General features: G+C 28.6%; 3 protein-coding genes across 5 annotated transcripts; all 3 read right to left on the reverse strand.

The window, feature by feature from the left end:
* Window positions 1-39: 39 nt before the first annotated feature.
* Window positions 40-1894, reverse strand: LOC145187442 (peroxisome assembly protein 12-like). Its single transcript, XM_080063839.2, has 2 exons — window positions 731-1894; window positions 40-641 (listed from the first exon to the last, which is right to left on the reverse strand). The coding sequence occupies exons 1-2, from the start codon at window positions 1499-1501 to the stop codon at window positions 438-440; spliced, it is 975 nt and encodes a 324-aa protein (XP_079919965.2). The 5' UTR covers window positions 1502-1894; the 3' UTR covers window positions 40-437.
* A 293-nt stretch (window positions 1895-2187) lies between these two features.
* Window positions 2188-3961, reverse strand: LOC145187441 (N-acylethanolamine-hydrolyzing acid amidase-like). Its single transcript, XM_080063838.2, has 4 exons — window positions 3362-3961; window positions 3062-3222; window positions 2517-2704; window positions 2188-2422 (listed from the first exon to the last, which is right to left on the reverse strand). The coding sequence occupies exons 1-4, from the start codon at window positions 3825-3827 to the stop codon at window positions 2194-2196; spliced, it is 1044 nt and encodes a 347-aa protein (XP_079919964.2). The 5' UTR covers window positions 3828-3961; the 3' UTR covers window positions 2188-2193.
* Window positions 3962-11266: 7305 nt separating this feature from the next.
* On the reverse strand, window positions 11267-17690 carry LOC145187236 (uncharacterized). Of its 3 annotated transcripts, XM_090098253.1 has the most exons (11): window positions 17505-17667; window positions 16282-17428; window positions 15939-16109; window positions 14671-14874; window positions 14154-14213; window positions 13353-13433; window positions 13136-13237; window positions 12870-13002; window positions 12642-12790; window positions 12273-12511; window positions 11267-12153 (listed from the first exon to the last, which is right to left on the reverse strand). In XM_090098253.1, the coding sequence occupies exons 3-11, from the start codon at window positions 15990-15992 to the stop codon at window positions 11961-11963; spliced, it is 1215 nt and encodes a 404-aa protein (XP_089954379.1). In that variant the 5' UTR covers window positions 15993-16109; window positions 16282-17428; window positions 17505-17667; the 3' UTR covers window positions 11267-11960. The 3 variants fall into 3 exon arrangements, with proteins under 3 accessions (XP_089954379.1, XP_089954370.1, XP_089954388.1); XM_090098244.1 differs by lacking the exon at window positions 16282-17428 and having other exon boundaries at window positions 17505-17690; XM_090098262.1 differs by lacking the exons at window positions 13353-13433; window positions 14154-14213; window positions 14671-14874; ... (1 more) ...; window positions 16282-17428; window positions 17505-17667 and having other exon boundaries at window positions 12870-12998; window positions 13136-13231.
* Window positions 17691-20883: the final 3193 nt, after the last annotated feature.

The following is a 20883-nucleotide window of genomic DNA, read 5'->3' on the forward strand; positions in this document are numbered from 1 at the left end:
AAATAGGAGGGGGAGGTAGAGAGAGAGAGAGAGAGAAAGTTAGTAGCGCCAATACTGCGATAGCAAATATTTGGTCGCTAAACCATCGTGTATATTTTTTCATAATATGAAATAGAACTCAATTTGCAAAATCTCCCTTATAAAAAGTAATTAAAGATTTATAAATTATAAAGTAAAGGAAAAAATATGGACAAAAACAAGACACAGTTATCTACTTCTTTCGTCTAAAAACTCTTATTTTTAGAAAAGCACACTCAAACAAAGTTGCGATATTCATATCTCTAAATAATTTAAATTGTGTTTATCGTTCAAAAGAGTTTTTGTTAAAGATAGATTTTATATGTATTTATAGACAAAATTTTATAAGGATGATATTAGAAAAAAAAACGCAAATAATAAAGCTAAACGATAATAAACACTCCACAAACCGTTTAGGCTTAAGTATGTATTCTTATCATGTCTGTAATCTCACAAGGTCGATACGTTATAGGACAGCATTTATGCTTTTCAACGTAACGAAACAAACACGCATAGCAAAAAACAAAACCAGAATTAACAGTTGTCGTAGGATTAGTGTGAGGTAGCCGGCAGAGGGGACATTGTTTAGCAGACGGTGGTAATCTTATAGCCGTCGATGAAACCTGATAAAATTAAATTAACAAAATAAGTTTGCTTTGAAGGAGAGAAATATTTTTGAGGTAGTTTCTCAACAAAATAGAAAACAACATACCTTAGGCATTGATGGGGCAGAAGGAAAAGGTAACGAATTCATCAATTTAGAGACTCCAGTATCTTTATCATAAAACATATCAACAAATTGCAGAGAGTAAAACAATAAGGGCGCTAACTTCATTAGAACTGAGGCAGTTAAATCTGGGATTAAACGCACTGCTTGAAACAAACCATAACTTTTAGAATGATTATCTGAAGTTTCAGGTTCAGTTTTAACACAATATTTTAACTGAATACCTGTCAAGCGAAGTAGAGGTGTAGCATGCCCAGTATAACTGAACAGGTACTGAATGTAGTTAAGAACACGAATCCATTTTATAAAAGTCAAAAAAACTGGGTGGAATTTTATAAAATATTTCTGTTTTGAAGTCAGCTTTAAGCCTGAATTCGTAGCTGAAATCAATTTATCATAATAACTTTGTAACTTGTCTGCCATATATGGTAGTAATACAACTGTTATAATTGAAATCCATTTTACATGTCGAAACATAAAGGAATTTTCGGGAAATGAACATTCACGCTTTAGTTCATAAAAACATTCTGTGATTGAACCAAGTTTTTTTCGTAAACTGTACTCCTCTAGCAGTATTAGCAATACAGCAAATACTTCATCAGAGTGTTTTAGTAGACGTCGCATTAAAGCTGGGTACCTTAGAGCTACCACATTACAAAAATATATCCATGCTGGTTTTAAAGACAACCTTAATGACTCTTCAGCAGTGACATCAAATAAACTGGCACATTTACTAGCAGTTAACTTGAATGACATTTTTTTCCAGTTAACTATGAATCTTCAGGTTAGACAAAGCTGATATTAAACCCATCAAATTAACGCATTAAACTCTCAAATATATAAACTTAAGAATACTATAAAAAAAGTTAAAAGCAATTTGGTATTTCTTACTGTTATCAAATTAATTCTTCTCATCATTTGGAGCTTATTTTGACAATTCTCAAAAAAAATTTTTCAAAAAGATCAATGAGCAAAAAATATCAACAACAACAACAACAAAAAAAACACAGAATAAAAAATTTAAGATTAAATTCTATGGTAATGGGAACAAATATGAAAAAAAAAAAAAAAAAAAAAAAAAAAAAAAAAATACAAATGAACAAATATTAAAGGACAAAAAGAACAACAAAAAACATAGTCGAAAAATGTTTAAATTATATTTTTAAAAAATTTCTTGTAGCACATTTATAACACATGACAATTATACAAATATATATAACAAATTTGCATATAAAAACATTGTGTAAGCAATAAATCATACATAAAATATATTAAACTCTACTTCATATAATTATTCTTACAAAAACCTAAAATACTGCTGATTTGATACAAAAACATTATATTTAAAACAAAAAGATATTTTGTTAAAAGTAAAAATAATAGTAACATACTAATAAAATAATAACAAACTAATAAAATATTTACTTAGGCCAAAAACAACTATGGCCTTAGTCATGCTCATAAGCAAAATAATAATTTGGATATCTTGCTGACATCAGTGTTGTATAAATTGTATCTTTAGCAAAAACAGGTGGTGTTGATAGTACTTCATTCATTCCATCTAATGAGAATTTTTGTAAACCAATCTTCAACATGTGTTGAATAGCAGGATGACGTCTATCATCCCATGATGGTGGATTTAACCAATGATCATAATTGGTTTGTACCAAAAACCAACTACAATTATAAATTTTAAATATTACAAAGCTTAAATAGTTATTAAGACATAAATAAAGCAAACAAAATTTATACTCAATAACACTTTTCTCACCCATATTTTGTATCATTTAGATAATATACATCCTTAATGGTATATTGACCTCTGGTAATTATTACACCTTCATCTTGTGTAATACCCCCAACAATAAAATATAAAGAAGCCACTAAGTGAGCTTCAGAAAACATAGTGACAGCTTCAGTAAATGATGAAGCAGTCTCTACAACTTGCCGTATAAATACCTTAAAAAAAAATTTGATGAAAGCAATTTTTTTAGGAATAATAATCATTTCAATAATTTTTTTTAAAAAAAAGATAAAAATGTATTAATCTCTAAAAGAATGTTTTATAGTTAAATATAACTAGAGTTGAACAATAAGTGGTAATCATATAGCAAAAGGCAAGAGACTGACATCAGAAAAGAATTCTTAATTGACAAATTTCTTTAAAAATGAACCAAGTCAATACTATGATGGTGAAAAACTTTCTCAAATCAATTATAACATAACCTACTTGAACACTATACAATTAAACCAGAAACATGTGTAAAACTTAAATCATTTTTATTTTTAATCGAATCTTATGATAGAAAAACTTACAGAGGCAGTTTTTGCTTTACTGTCTAAGATGGCCTCTAACAAAGCTACCAGAATGCTTTGATTATCTCTTTGATTTAATGTTACAGTAAACTTGTTAGGCTTCATTGCAGTGAAAAATCCAACCTGACCAATCCATCCAGTTGATTTAAAAACCAACTTCCCTATTACAAAGAAGAAAACGCAGATTTTATCAAATTATTTAGTAACAGTAGCTAAATATTTTAGAATAAAATGACAGTGATAAAAATTTTAGAACAAAATGTCAATTGATTTTTACCAAAAAAGAATAGCTTTCTTTACCTTTACGCATGAATTCAACATTTGCAGTCAATTGTTTTAAAAAGCTTGGAAAATCATAGTCAAGATTCCTTCCATGAAGTATTGTCCCATTTTCATTTCTTGCTACAATACTAGTGCACAAAGCACGAGACTCATAAACTATATTGATCAGGAATACTTCAGGTAATGTTAAATTCAAACCTCTAGCTACACCAACTAATTCAGATGCATATTCGTGAGGAAAGTAATTCTGTAAATGAAAAATACTTATGACTGATTCAGCAACCATAATATACTTTGACGGGATTATTTCTTTAATTAAGTTTCGAATGGGTTCAGCAAATTTAGAATAGTTTTTAGTTATTTCAACCCATCGAAGTTCAGGTTCCAAATCAAGGTTAAGGGTATAGGTTGGAACAATTTTTTTAGAAAAACAGGTAACCGATGCTAATAGCATAAAGTATGCAAATTTCAATTGAAAATTCATATTTAAAGTAAATTCTGTCAGTTGTATAAAAACAGTTTTGATAACGAACTAATGTAGCTTTGATCTTAATCTTGATATTTAGAAAAAAGAAAATATTTACATGGTGTTTCTGCTACGTCAGTTTCGATATAATTATAAATATTTTATCAGTGGGGTGCACTGATCTCAAAATATAACTGGATGGCGTATATACGCTTCAAAAAATTTCCCGTACACGGAAAATAAACTGGAATTCAAATCTATGCCAATTAAATAATACTTAAATTTTAGAAGATAATTTTATAAATTAAAACATAAATTAAAATCACATACGTTTCAGATTTTAAACTTATTTTTATCATATATACGAAGGAACACTAATTCTGGCTACAAACTGGCTTCAAAAAATTTCCCGTATACATGAAATTTTTTGAAGCCAGATTTGGCCTTCCAAGATGGCGGCGGAATTAAAGAACGGTTATATGAAAATTAAGAAACTGATGATTATCAAGTTTTATATCTTAAGCTCAAATATTGATAAATAAATGAGTTTCAAATGAAAATCTGTTTTTTTGTTTAACGTAAGATTTTTTTCATAAAAATAACGGAGTATTACATATTTACATAAATTTCAAATATAAATATTTTTTTATTTAACAAAACTTATTTTTAAAATAACTTGTTGTATATTAACTTTCTGTTTTTCATTTTTTAGAATAAACATAATAAAATAAAACAAAAATTCTCAGTAAAACTAGGTACAAATTTTAATTTTAGTTTGTTTAAATTTAGTTTGTTTAATAGCAGTGAAGAAAAAGTATTTATTTGCTTGTGCAGAAATCTCAAATTTCAAATAATTAGCATTTGTTATGTAATTTATATACCTTTTAGTTCTAACTACCCAATGCTGTGTGCTAGAAGGTTAATAACACAACTGCTTGGTAGGTAGCTGAGTTTCTTTTTGAATAGGATAAGCTTTGTTAATTGCTATCTAATCTTTTTTCCAGTTAGTTTGGCAGTTTATTCTTTACTGAGGTGATAAAGACTGATTTTTGAATAGTTTTCTGAAATAAGTTTAGTCAGTGAAAATAAGTGTTTATCAGTTATCAGCTGAGTCAAACATATCAGAAGCTTGTTCATTAAATATTTCTATATTCAAAAATTTACTAATAGATTATGAATTTTTTCTTAAGGCGTTTTTATATGTGTTTATATCTTAAACTAGGAGCAATTGTCCCTAAATTTTAAGGGAAAATTAACATTTAAAGATATAAATTTATATGTATCATACATTTTTTGATAACAATAATGTATCAAAAAATTCCCCACATGATTTTTAAAGTCGTTTTGAATAAAAAAGTCAAAAAAATAAATGATTCAATTATTGAGAGCTGAAATATTACAAAGAACAAAATATAAAATAGTGTAATATTTAAAAAAGTTATAATTCGAATTTAATATTTTTATTAAATATTATATTCATTAACTGCATTCACGTATTAAATAATCCTAGAAGGAACCCCTGAGTTGTGTGTGCTCACAACAATCAGCTAATAGTTCATGCAGCATGTACATATCCGGTACTAGCTATAAAAATTTAAAACATAAAATTTGTCAAAATTGTAAGTAGACACCACAGCCGCTTACCATGCAATTATGTTATCAATCTTCTAGCACACTGCATTGGGTAACTAAGAACTAAAAGGTTCATAAATTATACATAAATATTCATTTAATCATAATTTGCACTTGAAAAGTTTATCGAATATTTTGAAATTTAATACTTAAATTTATAATTTCTTTAATTGTCTAATTTTTTTAAAACCATTTCGTTTCTTTAAACTTTTTAAAAATTATCGTCATAGTCTAGTTTTTCTTTCAAAACTCTGTTTAATTATTTTCTTTCATATTTCTGTAAAGCCTTGTAAAATGTACATTGGTCACCGCTAAGAGCTCTGATCCCTGCCATCTTGGGAGGCCAATTTTGGCTTCAACATTTTTTTGAAAAATAAAACAATAGGATATGTTATCCAGTTACATTTTGAGATCAACGGTAGGGTGCCGCAGTCAGCGTCTTGCAAATACTTTTGGCGATATCTAATTTGATTTTTTATTTGGTGAGTTAACGAAGGAAAGTTTCAATGTTTTCAAATATTTTTTCAACACACGTGTCATTTTATAAATAGTATGGTTGGAAAATTTATTTTAGTAAAGCCTTAACAGATAGCTGGTAATAAAAATTTCTGGCGGATATGTAAATGCTGCACACAGTTAAAACTCAGTAAAATCCGACAGATATCGACAATATACACAGTGGTAAAGTATGATATGAAAAAAACGCAAAAATTTGGAATTCAAGTATTTTGCCAAGTTTAATGAAAAAATTATTTGATAGTTAAACCTTTTGATTTTTGATTTGATATTTGTTATTTTTACTCAAAATTTCAACAGAAATTCAGAAAAAAAAAGATATTTATTTATTTTTTTGTTAGACTACAAATTGAAAAAAAATGATGGAGTTTTCTATAGGAAAAATTTGTAGAAAAGAAAAGACCTTTAAATCAGCGATTTGCTGATAAAATATGTCAAATCTTTGATTTATATTATAATTATATAATAATACATAGCTGATTAAAACCAAAAAGTCATGTTAAAAAAATTTTACAAAGTTGTTAAAATGTTTATTTCTTTCATGTATTTCATCACAAATGCCACAAAAACCTCAATTTTCTCATTTGGTCCGGCCTGGTTCTTGTTAAAACTTAAATTTTTGTTAAATTGAAAAAATATTTTTCAAGAACTGGAAATTGTATTTGCAAAAATGCACGAATTTTGAGTTAAAAAGATCATTTCTAGCTGGCTGGCTGAAGGTCTACGGCCAACTGTTTTGATATTTTAGGGATATTTTCATGCATTTGAAGCTTTTTTTTGTTTTTTGAGCTATCCAGCATTCAAGCCAGTTTTTGACTTCTTCAAAGCAATTAAAATGCTTCTCTCCAAGTGAATGCTGCATTGACTTGAAACAAATGATAATCTGATGGAGCAATGCGAACATGCGGACGAGCGTTATCGTGCTGAAAAATTACTTTATCGTGTCTTTTGGCTCGTTCTCGATCTTCTGGTCGTTTTTCTTTAACAGCATAATTCAAAGCGATCAATTGTTGTTGGCAGCGTATACCTGTTATAGTTTTTCCAGGTTTTAGCAGTTTGTAATACACCGCACTTCTTTGATCCCACCAGATGCAAAGCATAACTTTTTTACCATGAATATTTCGCTTTGGCGTAAATGTTGACACTTGACCAGGGTCACACCACGATTTTTTTCGCATAGGTTTCTCAAAATAGATCCATTTTTCATCACCTTAAACAACTCAATGCAAAAAGGATTTTCTTTTATACCTTTGGAGGTTTTCACTCACTACTAATCTTCTTCCCAAATCTCTTTTTATTAATCATATGGCACCCATTTACCTTCTTTTTAGATCTTTCCCATCTATTGTAAACGCTTACTAACTTCAGCTTCAGTGATTCCTAACGCGTCGCACAATTGTTTTAGAGTTTGAGTTGAATCCTCGTTTAGTGATTCTTGCAATTCCAGATTTTTTGCATGTTCTTCATAAGTTTCTGCAAGCAAGGGTTGACTTTCAGTAGCAGATTTTTTTTTGATTAGAGCAGCGCATGTCGCAAATGATCTTTCGAAGGTTCAAAACTGGTCATTTTTGGTTAAAAAATAAATAAACTTTTGTTTAAATTTACTAAATAAATTATGCTATATAAATTTTCAAGATTAACTGCTAGATTATGATATAAAATGCTAAAATCATATTTAAATTTAAAATTTATGCTTAATTTTAAAAAACCCTCTAAGTTAAGTTAACCTCCTTATAAACCAAGAATTCACAAACCAGTTGATGAACCTAGAGATGGTGGATTTGGTACCATCAAAATTGGCGATGTTTCAAGAATTATATTTCAAAATTCTGCTTTCACAGATCAGATTTGTAGAGTGCCTAGGAGTTTTGTTAAAACCTCTTTGTTTTATTGGGAACTTTATCTTGGGCTTGACAAACTTCGCAAATCTACTGAAGACATCTACTATATAGGATGCATGATGTCTTTTTTAGACTTTTTGACATTAGTAATCCTGTAATCCAGGATACATCCATTTTTAAAACAAAAATGCAGTGACTTCAAAAAGAAATTGTCATAGAGAAATATTAGAGCTTCTAAAAGTTCCCAAAAACCCTGTATTCGAGGAAAGAGACGGCATCCAGTAAAAACCTCTTATGGCTAAACATACATTTTTTTGTCTCAAACTTCTAGTAATAAAAGTTATGACTTCATGCAAGTTTAAAGATTTTTCTTAAATTCAAAGCGTTTAATACCTTGTTTTCAAACTTTATTTTTTGAACGATATTTTAACCATAAAAACAAAATTGAAAAATTTATTTCCATGAACTATACAAATTTTAAGTTAAATTTTCATTGTTTGAGGTGGAATTTATCAAAATCTGAAAACTTAAATGTTTGAGGAAAAAAAAACCTTTGTGTTTAATATTTAAATACTAGAATTAAATAACAAGATGATTTTATGAAAGATTTTTTAAATTTCATTTAAGTTTTTGACCATGTGAACAGGCTTTTTTTAGATTTTTTTCCTGAACTATGTTAGTTGATGCTAATTGCTAACATGCCAATTTAGACTTATTGTATTTTAAACGTACGAGTTTTTTTTACATAGTTTCTTACCATTGTGCAATAAGCGTCGATTACTGTAAGGTAAAGAATGGTAGAATACTGAGAACTGAGAACATCTGTAATTTCTTTTGTTACACCGGTCAACAGAAAGTTTCACACGAAAAATTTTGATTTTGCAGCTTATTGGAATGAAATTTAAATCTTAAGATTCTCAAATACATTTCTTTAACATTTTACAAATGCATATAGTAATATGCAATCAAATGTCATTCAGAAAATATTCTCTCTTACCATCTTTGGAACTCATAGCAAAAGTATCTGCTTGTTAAGACTTATAATTTATAATTATTGTAGCTTACAAATCTTTATCTTATCTTATCTTTATCTTATCTTCTCTTTGAAAATATCCCTTTAGATTAGGTTGGGTTAGATTTATTACTTAGATTTATTACTTTGTAAAGAGCAGGGATCTTTTCACAGTGAGCAATTGGTCGACTATTCTATTATTCTGGTCTCCAAGCTTCATCTTAAGAGCATCTTATGGGAGTAGAAGTTTTTTGAAATGAGCGAAAGATGATTTATTGAAAATAAAATTAATTGAAAGATGATTTTGAAAAATTGTTAAGGTTTTTACCAGCATTCTCAGACGCAATTCCAATCATTGACCTTTCATTTCAATAACTGTTTTGATCTTTAAATATCCACAGTGTTAAGAATATTTTCTAAATATTTTCATTTAATCCAATATAGGAGATTTTAGTAACACAGCACGTGATGGTGAAAACATATTGGATTTTTTTGAAAAGTTAATGGCAGAACTTAAAGCATGTTATTGCTTATACTTTAGGAGTAAAAGACCTTGATTGGTTGTTTAGCTATGGCCTCAAAGAAAGGATCAGTGATTCTTTCTTTGATCCTATAACTAAACAATCAATTTTCTATTTGTTGAACTTTGATTGTTTTTTAAATAGAAAGCACCTAATTATTTAAATGGGCACATCAACTTAAATATATTTAAATGGGCACATCAACTTAAATATATTTAAATGGGCACATCAACTTAAATATATAAATGGATAAATAAATGTGAATAAAATTTAATCACATCAATGCTTTACTATAATCTCAACATTTTATTATGGTCTTTATTGTGCCTCATTCGAGAAAAAAAAAATGCACAGATTACGTATCTGCAAGAAAGAAAATGATCCAAAATACAAACTAAAAGTCCTAGTAAAATAGAATTTATTAACTTAAAATTTGTCGCTAATTTTGGAGTCTTTTGTTATAAGATGTTTGAAAATATGTTGTTTATGAATACTTACCTCGGTACTTCACCTTTTGTTGTTCTAAAAGAAATGATATCTTGAAAACGATTACAACTAGAAGCGTGATTTCAAAGAATAAATTCGTGAAGACACTTTGAACTTCATAACAAAAATAACATTTGCTTTTGCACCAAGTACACTGTAAAAAACGAGTTAAAAATATTTTTTAACTTTATTCCTTTTTATTATAAATTTTTTTAAATATTTGTTTAAACAAAACTAAAATAGAAAAATAAAAATTTAACAAAAGCAAAAAAAAAAAAAAAAAAAAAAAATTGACAAAAGTCGTAATAATAATAGTTAAAGAATCGCTTAAATATTATTCTCTTTTGACACCATCACAACCTAAATCTTTAATTTCATCAACATATTTCCTCTAAGATGTTGTCATTATCGATACCTTTTATTGAACAGCATGATGGGTTCTATCGTTTAAATACAGTGATGGATTGTTTTAGTACGGGCAACAAAAAATATTACTATTATAATAGCTAATATAATTATATTATTGACATGTATAAAATGACAGGAATAAAATAATGTTATCATGTTGACATAGGTAAGGAATTATTTAAAACTAAGGATTTTGATATATAAATGGAAAGAAAGAATCGCTTTAAATGGTGCAGGATCAACCCTTGAAGTTTGTTAGTATACACACTAGACTTGACCAAGGGGAAATGCGCGGAAAAGAAAATTACTGAACAACATTGTTTCTTTCTTTCTTCCTTTTTTTTTTTTCTTCCCAGAAAAATGCAGAACTATATTTTTCTTCAAAATCATATTTTATTGTGTAAAGATACATAATAGGGTTTATTTTGGCAATATTGGTCAAAAACAGATTTGAGGTGGAAGCATGTTCTAACGGCAAAATGCGCACTTTTTGTTTATTTTTAACTTAGACATCCAATATATCTCAACTACATACGCTCGAAACTTGAATTTTTCTTACTTGAAGTGTTTACTATTGATAGAAAATCATTAAAAAAAAAAAGGATCGGAGAAAGTCTGTTCCACTATTTTTGTTCAAGTCCTCGCATATAAATGGTATCAGAGTACTTAAATCGTTCAGATGCGTAGAAAAAACAGAAATTGAGATGTTAAAACGTACTTAAGAAAAAAATTGAAATTCACATCGTTATCCTTAAGAATGACCATGGCAATTCGACGTCAAACAGTTGATTAGAAAGACTGCTTTCACAGATCGTTCAAAAATATCTTACGTCAGTAATAATCGCCTAATTTTTAAAACTATGAAAAGTGAAGAATGAGAACCTTATTTGACTTGTAAACATTTTATAAAGTTATCATTTTAGAGGAGACGTTAAATTTCAGCGAAAGTGAAAATTGTATGAAAATTTCATTAACAGATTCAATATTCGTCTTCATAATTGTGCACTTTATCCGGGACCTGAAAATCTCTAAACCTTTAAGTGAGTTTTAAAAAAGATATCTCAAAATAAAAAACTTTATTTTACAAAAGTTATATAACCCAAAACAGAAGAAATAAAATTGCATCTCTAAAGTTCTATATACAAATCCATTTAATATATAGTATAAAACAGAATTATTAACAAAAGAAAAATTTTTTTTGAAAACAAATACATTTACCAAAACTTCCCAAAAAGCTTTGCACTTTTTTTTTTTTGCGAAACTCATAAAATTCAATGGAAAAAAAAAAATTCAAAAAAACAAAAAAAAAAAAAATTTGGGAAGTTTACTTCCATGTTTAATTCTCGTGCAACTTAAGCATAATTTTATTTATATGCATTTATAATTATATGTAATTATAATATATACATATACATGTAAATGTTTATACACATAAATTTATGTATGTATACACATGAATACATATATGCATGTATGTTTATATATATATGCATGTATATATATATCCATGTATACATATATATGTATATATTGATAATTAACATATAAAATATTTCCAAGTGTAACTTCATTGACCTTTTTTTTTGATTCTCTTTCACAGTTCCTTTCCTAACTCAGCTTTTCTAACACTTCAGATTAGAAAGACTGATTTGGGCCATTTAGCATGTTGTTTAGAGCAGCAATAACACATCTGCAAATGCAGAAAATTGCAGAGATGCAGAAAAAGCTCTAAACATCACGACCAGCCATCACTATGCATTTCAATTCGAGGTCTTTTGCTATACAGTGTATCTTGTGGAACATTACCAGGTTCCATCATTTGTTTATGACGTGGATATTGTGAATACGACTGCATCAAAGATGGTGAAGAAACCCGTAAATGTTCCAGAGGTTCAGCTTTAACATTCTTATTATGCATAGGAATTGATCTAAATTTAAAATATTAAACTTGATCTTTCAACAAAGGCATTTAATATTTTTCATTTTATGTCTCGGCTAAAATGTAAGATAATTTTTTTTATTATAAACAAAATATTTATCAAAAAACCTTTGCATAGAATTAGCCATTTCTTGTTGATGAGCCATTGATAACGAATTGGAGATTGAGGGACTTTGATACTGCATTGAGTCCATTTCACTATAAGATACAGAATAATTGGATGACATCCCTGATGGAAAACTTGAAGGCATTGAAGGAAATGTTGGAGTGGCAAGAGGTGTTGAAGTTGACATTAGAGTACCATTTCCAGACATATGCATTAGTTGTTGATTAGGAGTATGACTTTTCTTTAAAAAGAAAAAGAAAAAAAAGTATAATTTTATAAATCCTTTTTAAACAAACATGTACAATATATTACAAGTAATCTTTTAACATAACTATTTTATACTTTTAGAGTCAGCAATAGATTCAATATACCTGTGGTCTAGAATTAGACATTCCTCCATTTTTAACACTAGTGATGTCACCTCTGGAATTATTAATTTTTTGTGATGACATATGCTGTGAGCTGTGTGGGCTGCGTGATGGTAAATTTGATGGTGGAGGACTCATTGTATGATGGAAAGCTAAAGAAAGTAATTTTAAAACTCAAATTTTATGATTTGAATATTAATTTAAAAAATTTCATCAAAAGAAATGCTTTACAATTATGAGGACTTGATGAAACTCTTTCATCTCGATTCAGGGGTGTGTTGGATCGTGGATCTTTAGCCATGGGACTATCTTCATTTGGTGATGATATTAAGTGCATCTGTTGAGAATAGCTTCCTGATGCTGTCTAAACAAAAAAAAAAATTCAAAAAAAAAAAAAAAAAAAAAGGAAGTTAAATATTTGTTAAAAAATCCCTAAATATTTGTTAAATAATCCCTAAAATTTTTCTTTAACTTAAACAACTCAATTAACATATTACCATTTGCATCCTTGACAACGGTTGCTGCTGCCCATAGGCTTGCTGTTGCGATTGTGGTCTATAACTTGGTGGAGGAAGAGATGATGGAGAATCACTACCGCTCTTCAAAAAATAGAAAAAGAAATTAACAGCAATATTAACATAATGTTAATTTCAATTTTAACAAAAACGAAAATAAAATTAAATCAATCACAAAATTATAAAACTCAATATTTACCCCATTTGACTTTTTCATCATCATTTCAAACTCTTCATTGATTTTTTGATACTTCATCTCTGTACGAGGTGTTAAAACAAACTATAAAATAGATACTTTAAATGAATCAAAATGCACTTTACCAGGTTTTGATACGAAACAGAAAAAAACTATACTGTGTTGTGACCTAACAAAGTCCTATGCTATAGGAAAAATTTGAATGTAACAAATGATAAATTTTATATTGTAACAAATATTTGGGGAAAATGATTTTTTTTTTTTTTTTTTTTTTTAAATTTTATTTATATATCTGGTTATTATTTAAAAGTTATAAAGCATAAGTAAATATTTATTTTATAATATACAAAATTTATCATTTGTTACATTAGGACTTTCTAATAGCATAGGACTTTGTTAGGTCACACCACAGTAGTTTAGAAGCAGACTGCATAAGATTGTGTGTAGGATGCATTGAGAAATATATGTAAACCTATTAAAAGTTCTCTTACATCAATTTTATGAGAAACCTTAAGAATAACCAATGGATAATACACTTATCTTTTTTTAAAAAAAATTTTTTTCAACATATTTTTAATTTAGATTTTCCTAATTGAGAGTTACTTTTAGAATTATACTAGAGCTAAAATTAAGACAATCATTAGTTATCAAATACAAACCTAAATTTAAGACGAGAATTAATTTTAACAGTATTAAGTCATATTTTAAAAACTTCTCCGTTCGAAATAATTTAAAACTGAAAGCTATGCGATTGACGTGCGTAGTTTGAGACTAAAACTTTTAAAAAGTATAAAAAAGACTTACACTAGCGGTTTCCCCATCGTCAGGAGAACCAGTTTGTTTGTGTTCTTTTCTAGATATGGTCTAAAAAATATGAAGGGTAAACAGCATCAAACAAAAAGCACCATAAAAAGCTAAAAGCTGTGCACTTACTAATGTCGACTAGAACAGTGTTTTCGAGAGAAAAAAACGGACTGATTACGGAAAAAGAGACAGACGGTTCCATGATTTTCATAATTACTTGATCCCCTAAAAAACTTAATTAGTTCCAAAACACAGAAAGAGCGTCGTAAATAATTTATTTCCTGCGCTTGATTGTATTAGAAAAACCGCGTTTGCTTGTTTTCTGGGAACTTATAAGTTTTCAAGCTAACGAGTGGCAAATGAGTTGCAAACAACGCGCATTAAATAAAATTTCTTTTCGAGAAGACAGCTTTAAGTTTCTTAAGCACACATACTCGCAGGTGTTTATTTAATTGCTGCTTTATATATAAGTATAGTTAAAACTAGCTTATTAAAAAGATAGTCGTATTAAAAATACCTCGTGGATATCGTTGTTGGTTCGGCTCTCGTGCGGTTCGTTATATTCAGTATATTTGAGTAATATTTTATCCATATCGGTGCTTGCATACTGGAACAGTTTATTTGAAGAGTTGAAAATAATTAAAGCGATTTCGCATTCACACAGAATGCTCAGTTCGTATGCTTTTTTCATTAAACCGAATTTCCTTTTGGTAAACGTAACCTAAGATAGATTAATAACTACCTAAAAAATAACCACCTTAAATTGCATTATAAAAACCAAATAAAAACTAAAGATGTGCGTGATAAAAATCTGATGATTTTAACGAAGGAAAAAAAAATTACTTTCATACAATAACAAAAACAACTGCGAATTTTTGCATGAAATTCGAAACTATGGACTGTTGGCAAAATATTTTTTTATTTCAAATTCTTATTTTATGTTCAAAACAGTTTTTTTACCCCCTCCTCTCCCCTCCTCCCCCCCCCCCCCAAAAAAAAAAAAAATTAATAAAAAATTAAAAAAACCAACAAAATTACACTTCAAATAAACATTCAAAGTTGACGCAAAATTGAAGGGTATTTCAATAGGGAACTTCTTTTTTTTTTTTTTTTTAAAAAAAAAAAAAAAAATTGTCAGTGAAAAAAGGTCACTCGCAGTTCTAATTTTCGCGTTTTCGAAGACCTGATAAAAGCGTGGGAAAAAATTTCAATTTCAAAAACGTGGCTTATCAGTAACGAAAGACACACCTTTCTGAATTATTAATTTTTAAGATTTCAAAATCAAGAATCAACCACAACCTATACGAAACTGTTTACATTTTACAATTAGCCGTTTCTTAGGCATAAAACTAATCTCATTAATAATGGATTAAGGGTTTTGCGGTGGATCAATTAATGAAAATTTTATGTTTTTGATAATACAGCGTCCGCGTGAGTCATAGTGGTTTTAAATTCGCACTGTAAGAAACATCATCCTTCCTTCTTTTTTAAAGTTATAAAATAAAAGCAACACAAAAAAAGAATCAAGGTATTGGCAGTAGACAGTGTGAGGTTCTCGACAAAAATAAATAGCAAGTCCCATAGCAAGATTACGTCTTACTTATGTAACGCAAATAAAAATTCGAAAAAAAAAAAAACAATAGCGCATAATTAAAAACATTATCCCTACTTACAGAAAAAGAATTGAAATTTTTAAAAATAATAAAAGACACCAACAAACAAAAAAGATTATCAATTGATAACAGATTAAAGATTAAAGCTTTGAGTGCACTTTATTTAAATTACCTGACGATTCCGTTCATCGTTTATGCGAGAAATTTGGATTTTTTTCCGACCCATTTTTGCTGCGTCACTGGAGTTAGTGTGAATAGCAAATGAGCTGTGGACCCTAGAGTTCAATTCCTCTTTGTCCGAAGCAGAAGCCAGTTTAAATTTGATCCCCGATAAAGAGGCGCACTATAAAACACAAAAGAAGCAGCATTTTAAAAAAGAAAAATATTTTAAAACAGATAACCTGAAAGTTTAATAAAATTTAAAATTTATGATTTTAAAAATGTTAATAAGCCCATTTCTTGCGTTTGGCGGAGATAACTCCACAAAGAAAAAATCCAATCTGGAAAAAACTTACCCGGTACAGAAATAACAAAAATACGGGACACCTTGGTCCGTTTTTTAAATTCGTAAACAAACAAACAAAAAAAAAAAGGTATTAAGAAATCCCTTTAAGGTTTAAATTATATTCGACGAATCTCAGATTTGAAATCAGTGTAAAATATGAAGTATGTTTGAAACATTGAAACTGATGGCAAGAATTTGTTGAGAAACGCTTCAGCGATTTTCAATAAGACCGGGGAATTATTACTTCAAACAGCTTTCTGAACAAATTGTGACCTTATTTTTAAAAGACTGAGGCAGTAATTGGAAGATTTTAAATAGAGGTTTTTTTTTTTATCGATTGTCACATCCTACGAAGATTTTTGATTTTCTTTTTTTTTCTTTCTAACTTCGTGTCGCTGGAATATTTCATAATTTAGATCTTCATCAGACATTACCCACATTTAGAATTAGTTTAAAAAAGCTTTGAGCTTTAGATCAATAATGCATGTCGTACGTGATTTGTTTCCCGCAATGATTTTTGAATGAACCATATTTTGGTCCAGCTCAAAATATTTAACTAAACGATATAATTTGATGGTCGTTGATAACGTCAGATTTGAAACAATTAGTGGTAATAATGATACCATTCCATTTAAATAGCAGCATCAGAAATTGCAACTACCGATTATTGTTAATACAGGAAACTTAGAGTTTGTGCGAAACTACTTTGATTGCAGAAAATATTCCAAAAAATATGTTAAGACAACACGTTTTAATACGCATTGCTACTTTGTAGACACGATCGTTTTGAAAAAACATGTCCGTTTACACGATTAAAATAATAAATGAGCAAATCCAGAGTTACTGAAAATTTTAAAGAAACATCGTTTCAAGTGTTTCCAAATATTTAGCGTTTTTAAAAACAATACTAAACACGTTTGTGCGAAAACTTCGAGTATTATGCATGATACGCCTTTTCATTTAATTTAACCATTTTCTTTTAAGATCGCAACTTTCAATGTTTATTAATTATTAGATGTTTTTTTTGAATAAGTCTGAATGTAAAAATTTCGCAATTTTCTCGTTAAAAACAATTGTGGATGTTGAACATAACGATATAAAATCTTATTGCAGAGTGGATATCTTTTGCTTGTTTTAACGATTTATGCATCGAAGACCTGGTTTATGAAAAAAATAAAACTTTCGTGGCGGTAAAAAAAATATAGTAAGAATAAAGTTTCTAAAAATACTAACCAATCTGTACGCCCAAAGCTGCTCTCAATTCGCAAGTTGTTTTCAAGCTATTTCTGGCACATGCTTTATTTCCAGTGATTTCTATTTAAAATTTTTTAGATATTCATCAGGCAAGTAAGGAGAATTTAAAAACCAATCTTCTTTTTAAAATGTACTAAATAAAAAAATTTGCGATCGAACAAAAAAATATGAAAATATAATGGTTCTATATTGTCTTTGATTTCATTTTAGTTATATCTTAAAATAAAAAAAATATATTACTATTGAATTATATAGCGTTGTATTTTTAACATAATGATCTTAAAAGAGTTTCTTTCCCTAAATAAATTAGTATTATCAAAAGGCCAGCGGCTTAATTACAAAGCTGGTTTCCAAGCCATAAAATCCACATTTCTACTTGTAAACAACAATCCGCAGTTAGATAAGTAAACACACAAAATTGCGGTAAAAAAAAAAATCATTCTTAAAATTCCAACTAACCACAATCGACTTGAATACGGTTTAACTTGCGTATAAGCTTTATTAATTGAACGATCTATGAAGTATATTTACATAACTTATATTTATATTCAATTATATATATAAATTAATTTACTTTTAAGTTTTTTAATTCATAGTTTTATTGAATCAACCGTTTTTTAATTTGAACTTTTACTCTAATTGACTTGATGTTGGTTAGGTATAGCGGCGATATCTCAACTTAACTCAATATCTTGATTAGTTATAGTAGCGATATCTCAACTTAATGCGATATTTCGGTTAGATATCAGGCATTGCTTAACAGCTTGGAATTGATAATATATCATATGCAGTTAAGGCTGATAAGAACACTCGCCCCTAATAAAATACTTCTTTTTTTTTTTACATGTTCGCTTTATTTTTTTATTTTTTCATTTCATTTCGATAAAAACTTATCTTTTCTAATGGCTATTTACAAATGATTATCACTGCAAATGTATTTCAAAGATTTTCGAGGGGTGAAATGATTTTTTTTTTAAAAAAAAACAAAAAACAAAACAGAAACAAAACAAACAAACAAACAAAAAAAAAACAAAAAAAAAATGTAAATTCTTTGTAACTCTTAGATTGGATGAAATTTTATAGCAATTGTTATTTGCATTCCTTTTTGTGTTATTAAATTTTTGCGGACTTTACGTATATAAATTTATATGCTTTGCAAAGTAAGCAATCAAACCTTTTAGTACAAACGTTTCTCCATAAAAACTTTAAGGTTTTCCGATTGCAGTTTATAAGAAGTATTTGCGCAACATGAGGGAAAGACATTTTTTTTTTTTTTTTTTACAAGATTATAAAATACTGTTAAAAAAAAACCCAAAAGCAATCCAAGGTTTTGCAGTCTTGTCATCTACCTCGAGCTGTTAATACTTACGGCGATCCATCATAAAAATGAGCGGTTGTGAAGCCGCAGTTGTATCGCGTTCAGAGAACTGTTTTTGAATCTAAAATACAAGACTCTCGACGGTTTGGTTTCTTAACGACGCTTGATAATAAGTAAAAAGATCGACGTCGGATGTGCAAGTTTTGCTTGTTTCAATGTGTCGATACCGTACGAAAGAACGGTTCAACCATTTATAAAATGTTATATGATCGTGGGAACAAAAAAAAATCAACTAATAGTAAAAAGGCGCGATATAAAGTATGACAACCCCTAGAGCAAAAAAATGGAAGAAAAATTGCAAACATTTTTGGGGTTTTTGAAGCAAAGAATGAGCGAACAAAACAGCTAGGCTCTAAGCCAATTAGGCGGATGAAATGTTCCTATTTATAATTGAAAAGAGAAATTCGGATTTGGAACCGGTTAAATTTCAGCCGTAGCATCCTCTAAATTAGACCACAATATATAAAGTGATTTAAATAGTACTATTAATTGAACCTTTAATTAAGCATCCTAATGTAAAACAGCATCTAAAATTACCCTTAGTACGACACTTTTTTTTTAAGAGAACTCAATATAAGTTCCGTTTTTTGTAAATTCATTGTGATTTATATTAAGAAAAACGTATCCTTGATATTATTTGAAATTTATAGATACTAAAATTTGTTGCTTAAATATATTTGTAGTTCGATTTTGAGGATATAGCATTTAACTTTAAGCTTCAGGTATTCAAAAACCTATTTCTAAAAATATATTTCTAAGAGAAGAATTATTAATTACAAACATTGTACTATTTACGCTCTTTTCAGCTTGTTCAGTTTTTTTAAATTTTTTTAATTTGAAATATTTAGAAAATAATGTGAAGAGTACCCTAAATTCAATGTCTTAACGTTTGCATATAGTTTAAACCTTGGTATCTTACTGAATGAGAGAATGTTGAACAATTTTTTCACTCGATTGTAATTCGTTAATTTTTACCCTTAGATCGACAGTATTTTTTTCAGAGCAATTTGTTCAAAATTACTTTTTTTTTTCTTTTCATATCATCGAGAAATATGAAAAAACTAGTTTAGTCTATAGCGGCACGGTAACAAGAACTTTTCCTCCGGTTACAATAAAACTTTTTTCTATTACTATTGCGGTGATGGATGTTAAAAAGCCTGGTTAGAGTATCTTTTATTTTAAAATTTCAAATATAAAAATATTTTATGTTAAAAACTGTTCGCGGAAATATGTAAATAAATACGAGCAAATAAGCACATTAATAACGAATTAATAACGAACGAAGTATTTCGTAGTGAGCGAGTCAACTAAATGAATGTAAATTAAAAATGTAAATTACTAAAGATGTAACCAACGCAACAAGGATGATAAACACGGATGTCTTCTAATTCAAATCTTTCTATGCAGTTGTGAACCAAAGTTTTGTTTTGGAGAAGATAGTTAATTTCTAAGCTCTAGTTTATGCCAGGTTAAAGCTGCAGGAGTAAAAGCCGTGGTTCTGGTCCTCGGTTAAATTTTTTTTTAAAAAAAAAACGTGCTTAACTTCATTCTAGAACCGTAGTATGACCTTCGTACGCGTCAATTAAAAGATCAAATGATTAATAGAACAGCTTTCGCCGTTTGGTTCCTCGTTGGTGAATAAGAAAATTGCGTGGCGTTTTATTCAGAGACTGATAAATTTAAATTCGTTTTTTCAAATGTTGAACCCGACATCAAATAATATAGGCACTATTATATTTTACCTCCTTCTGCTAACAAATAAACAAATTTCTTATAAAAACTAAGTGATTGACAAATATTTGCCTGGTTTACTTTTGAAAAATATATCGATTACAATTTACACCCTTGTCCTTGTTTTTGGTTGAGAGAATTCTTAGCTAGAATAAAATATAATAATCTGTGGGCGCCATTTCAGCATCATCATTTTTTGATGTGATGCTACCTTCCTTGTTTGTAAAGCCTTGGTTCGGCAACAACGAT

Source organism: Hydra viridissima, unplaced genomic scaffold (genome assembly GCF_058129835.1).
Source record: "Hydra viridissima isolate aposymbiotic clone 2 unplaced genomic scaffold, HvirCarnegie_v1 scaffold_1, whole genome shotgun sequence".
NCBI lineage: Eukaryota > Metazoa > Cnidaria > Hydrozoa > Anthoathecata > Hydridae > Hydra > Hydra viridissima.

Bases quoted from the DNA above. Each gene is read 5' to 3' on its own strand.
- LOC145187442 (XM_080063839.2), bottom strand. From the start codon at position 1,501: ATGTCATTCAAGTTAACTGCTAGTAAATGTGCCAGTTTATTTGATGTC. The intron at 642-730 runs GTATGTTGTTTT...TAATTTTATCAG, and splicing joins CTGCCCCATCAATGCCTAAG to GTTTCATCGACGGCTATAAG.
- LOC145187441 (XM_080063838.2), bottom strand. From the start codon at position 3,827: ATGAATTTTCAATTGAAATTTGCATACTTTATGCTATTAGCATCGGTT. The intron at 3,223-3,361 runs GTAAAGAAAGCT...TCTTTGTAATAG, and splicing joins TGTTGAATTCATGCGTAAAG to GGAAGTTGGTTTTTAAATCA. The intron at 2,423-2,516 runs GTGAGAAAAGTG...TTATAATTGTAG, and splicing joins CTAAATGATACAAAATATGG to TTGGTTTTTGGTACAAACCA.
- LOC145187236 (XM_090098244.1), bottom strand. From the start codon at position 15,992: ATGGGTCGGAAAAAAATCCAAATTTCTCGCATAAACGATGAACGGAAT. The intron at 12,512-12,641 runs GTATATTGAATC...TTCTTTTTAAAG, and splicing joins TGTCTAATTCTAGACCACAG to AAAAGTCATACTCCTAATCA. The intron at 12,154-12,272 runs GTTTTTTGATAA...TTTTAAATTTAG, and splicing joins ATGGCTAATTCTATGCAAAG to ATCAATTCCTATGCATAATA.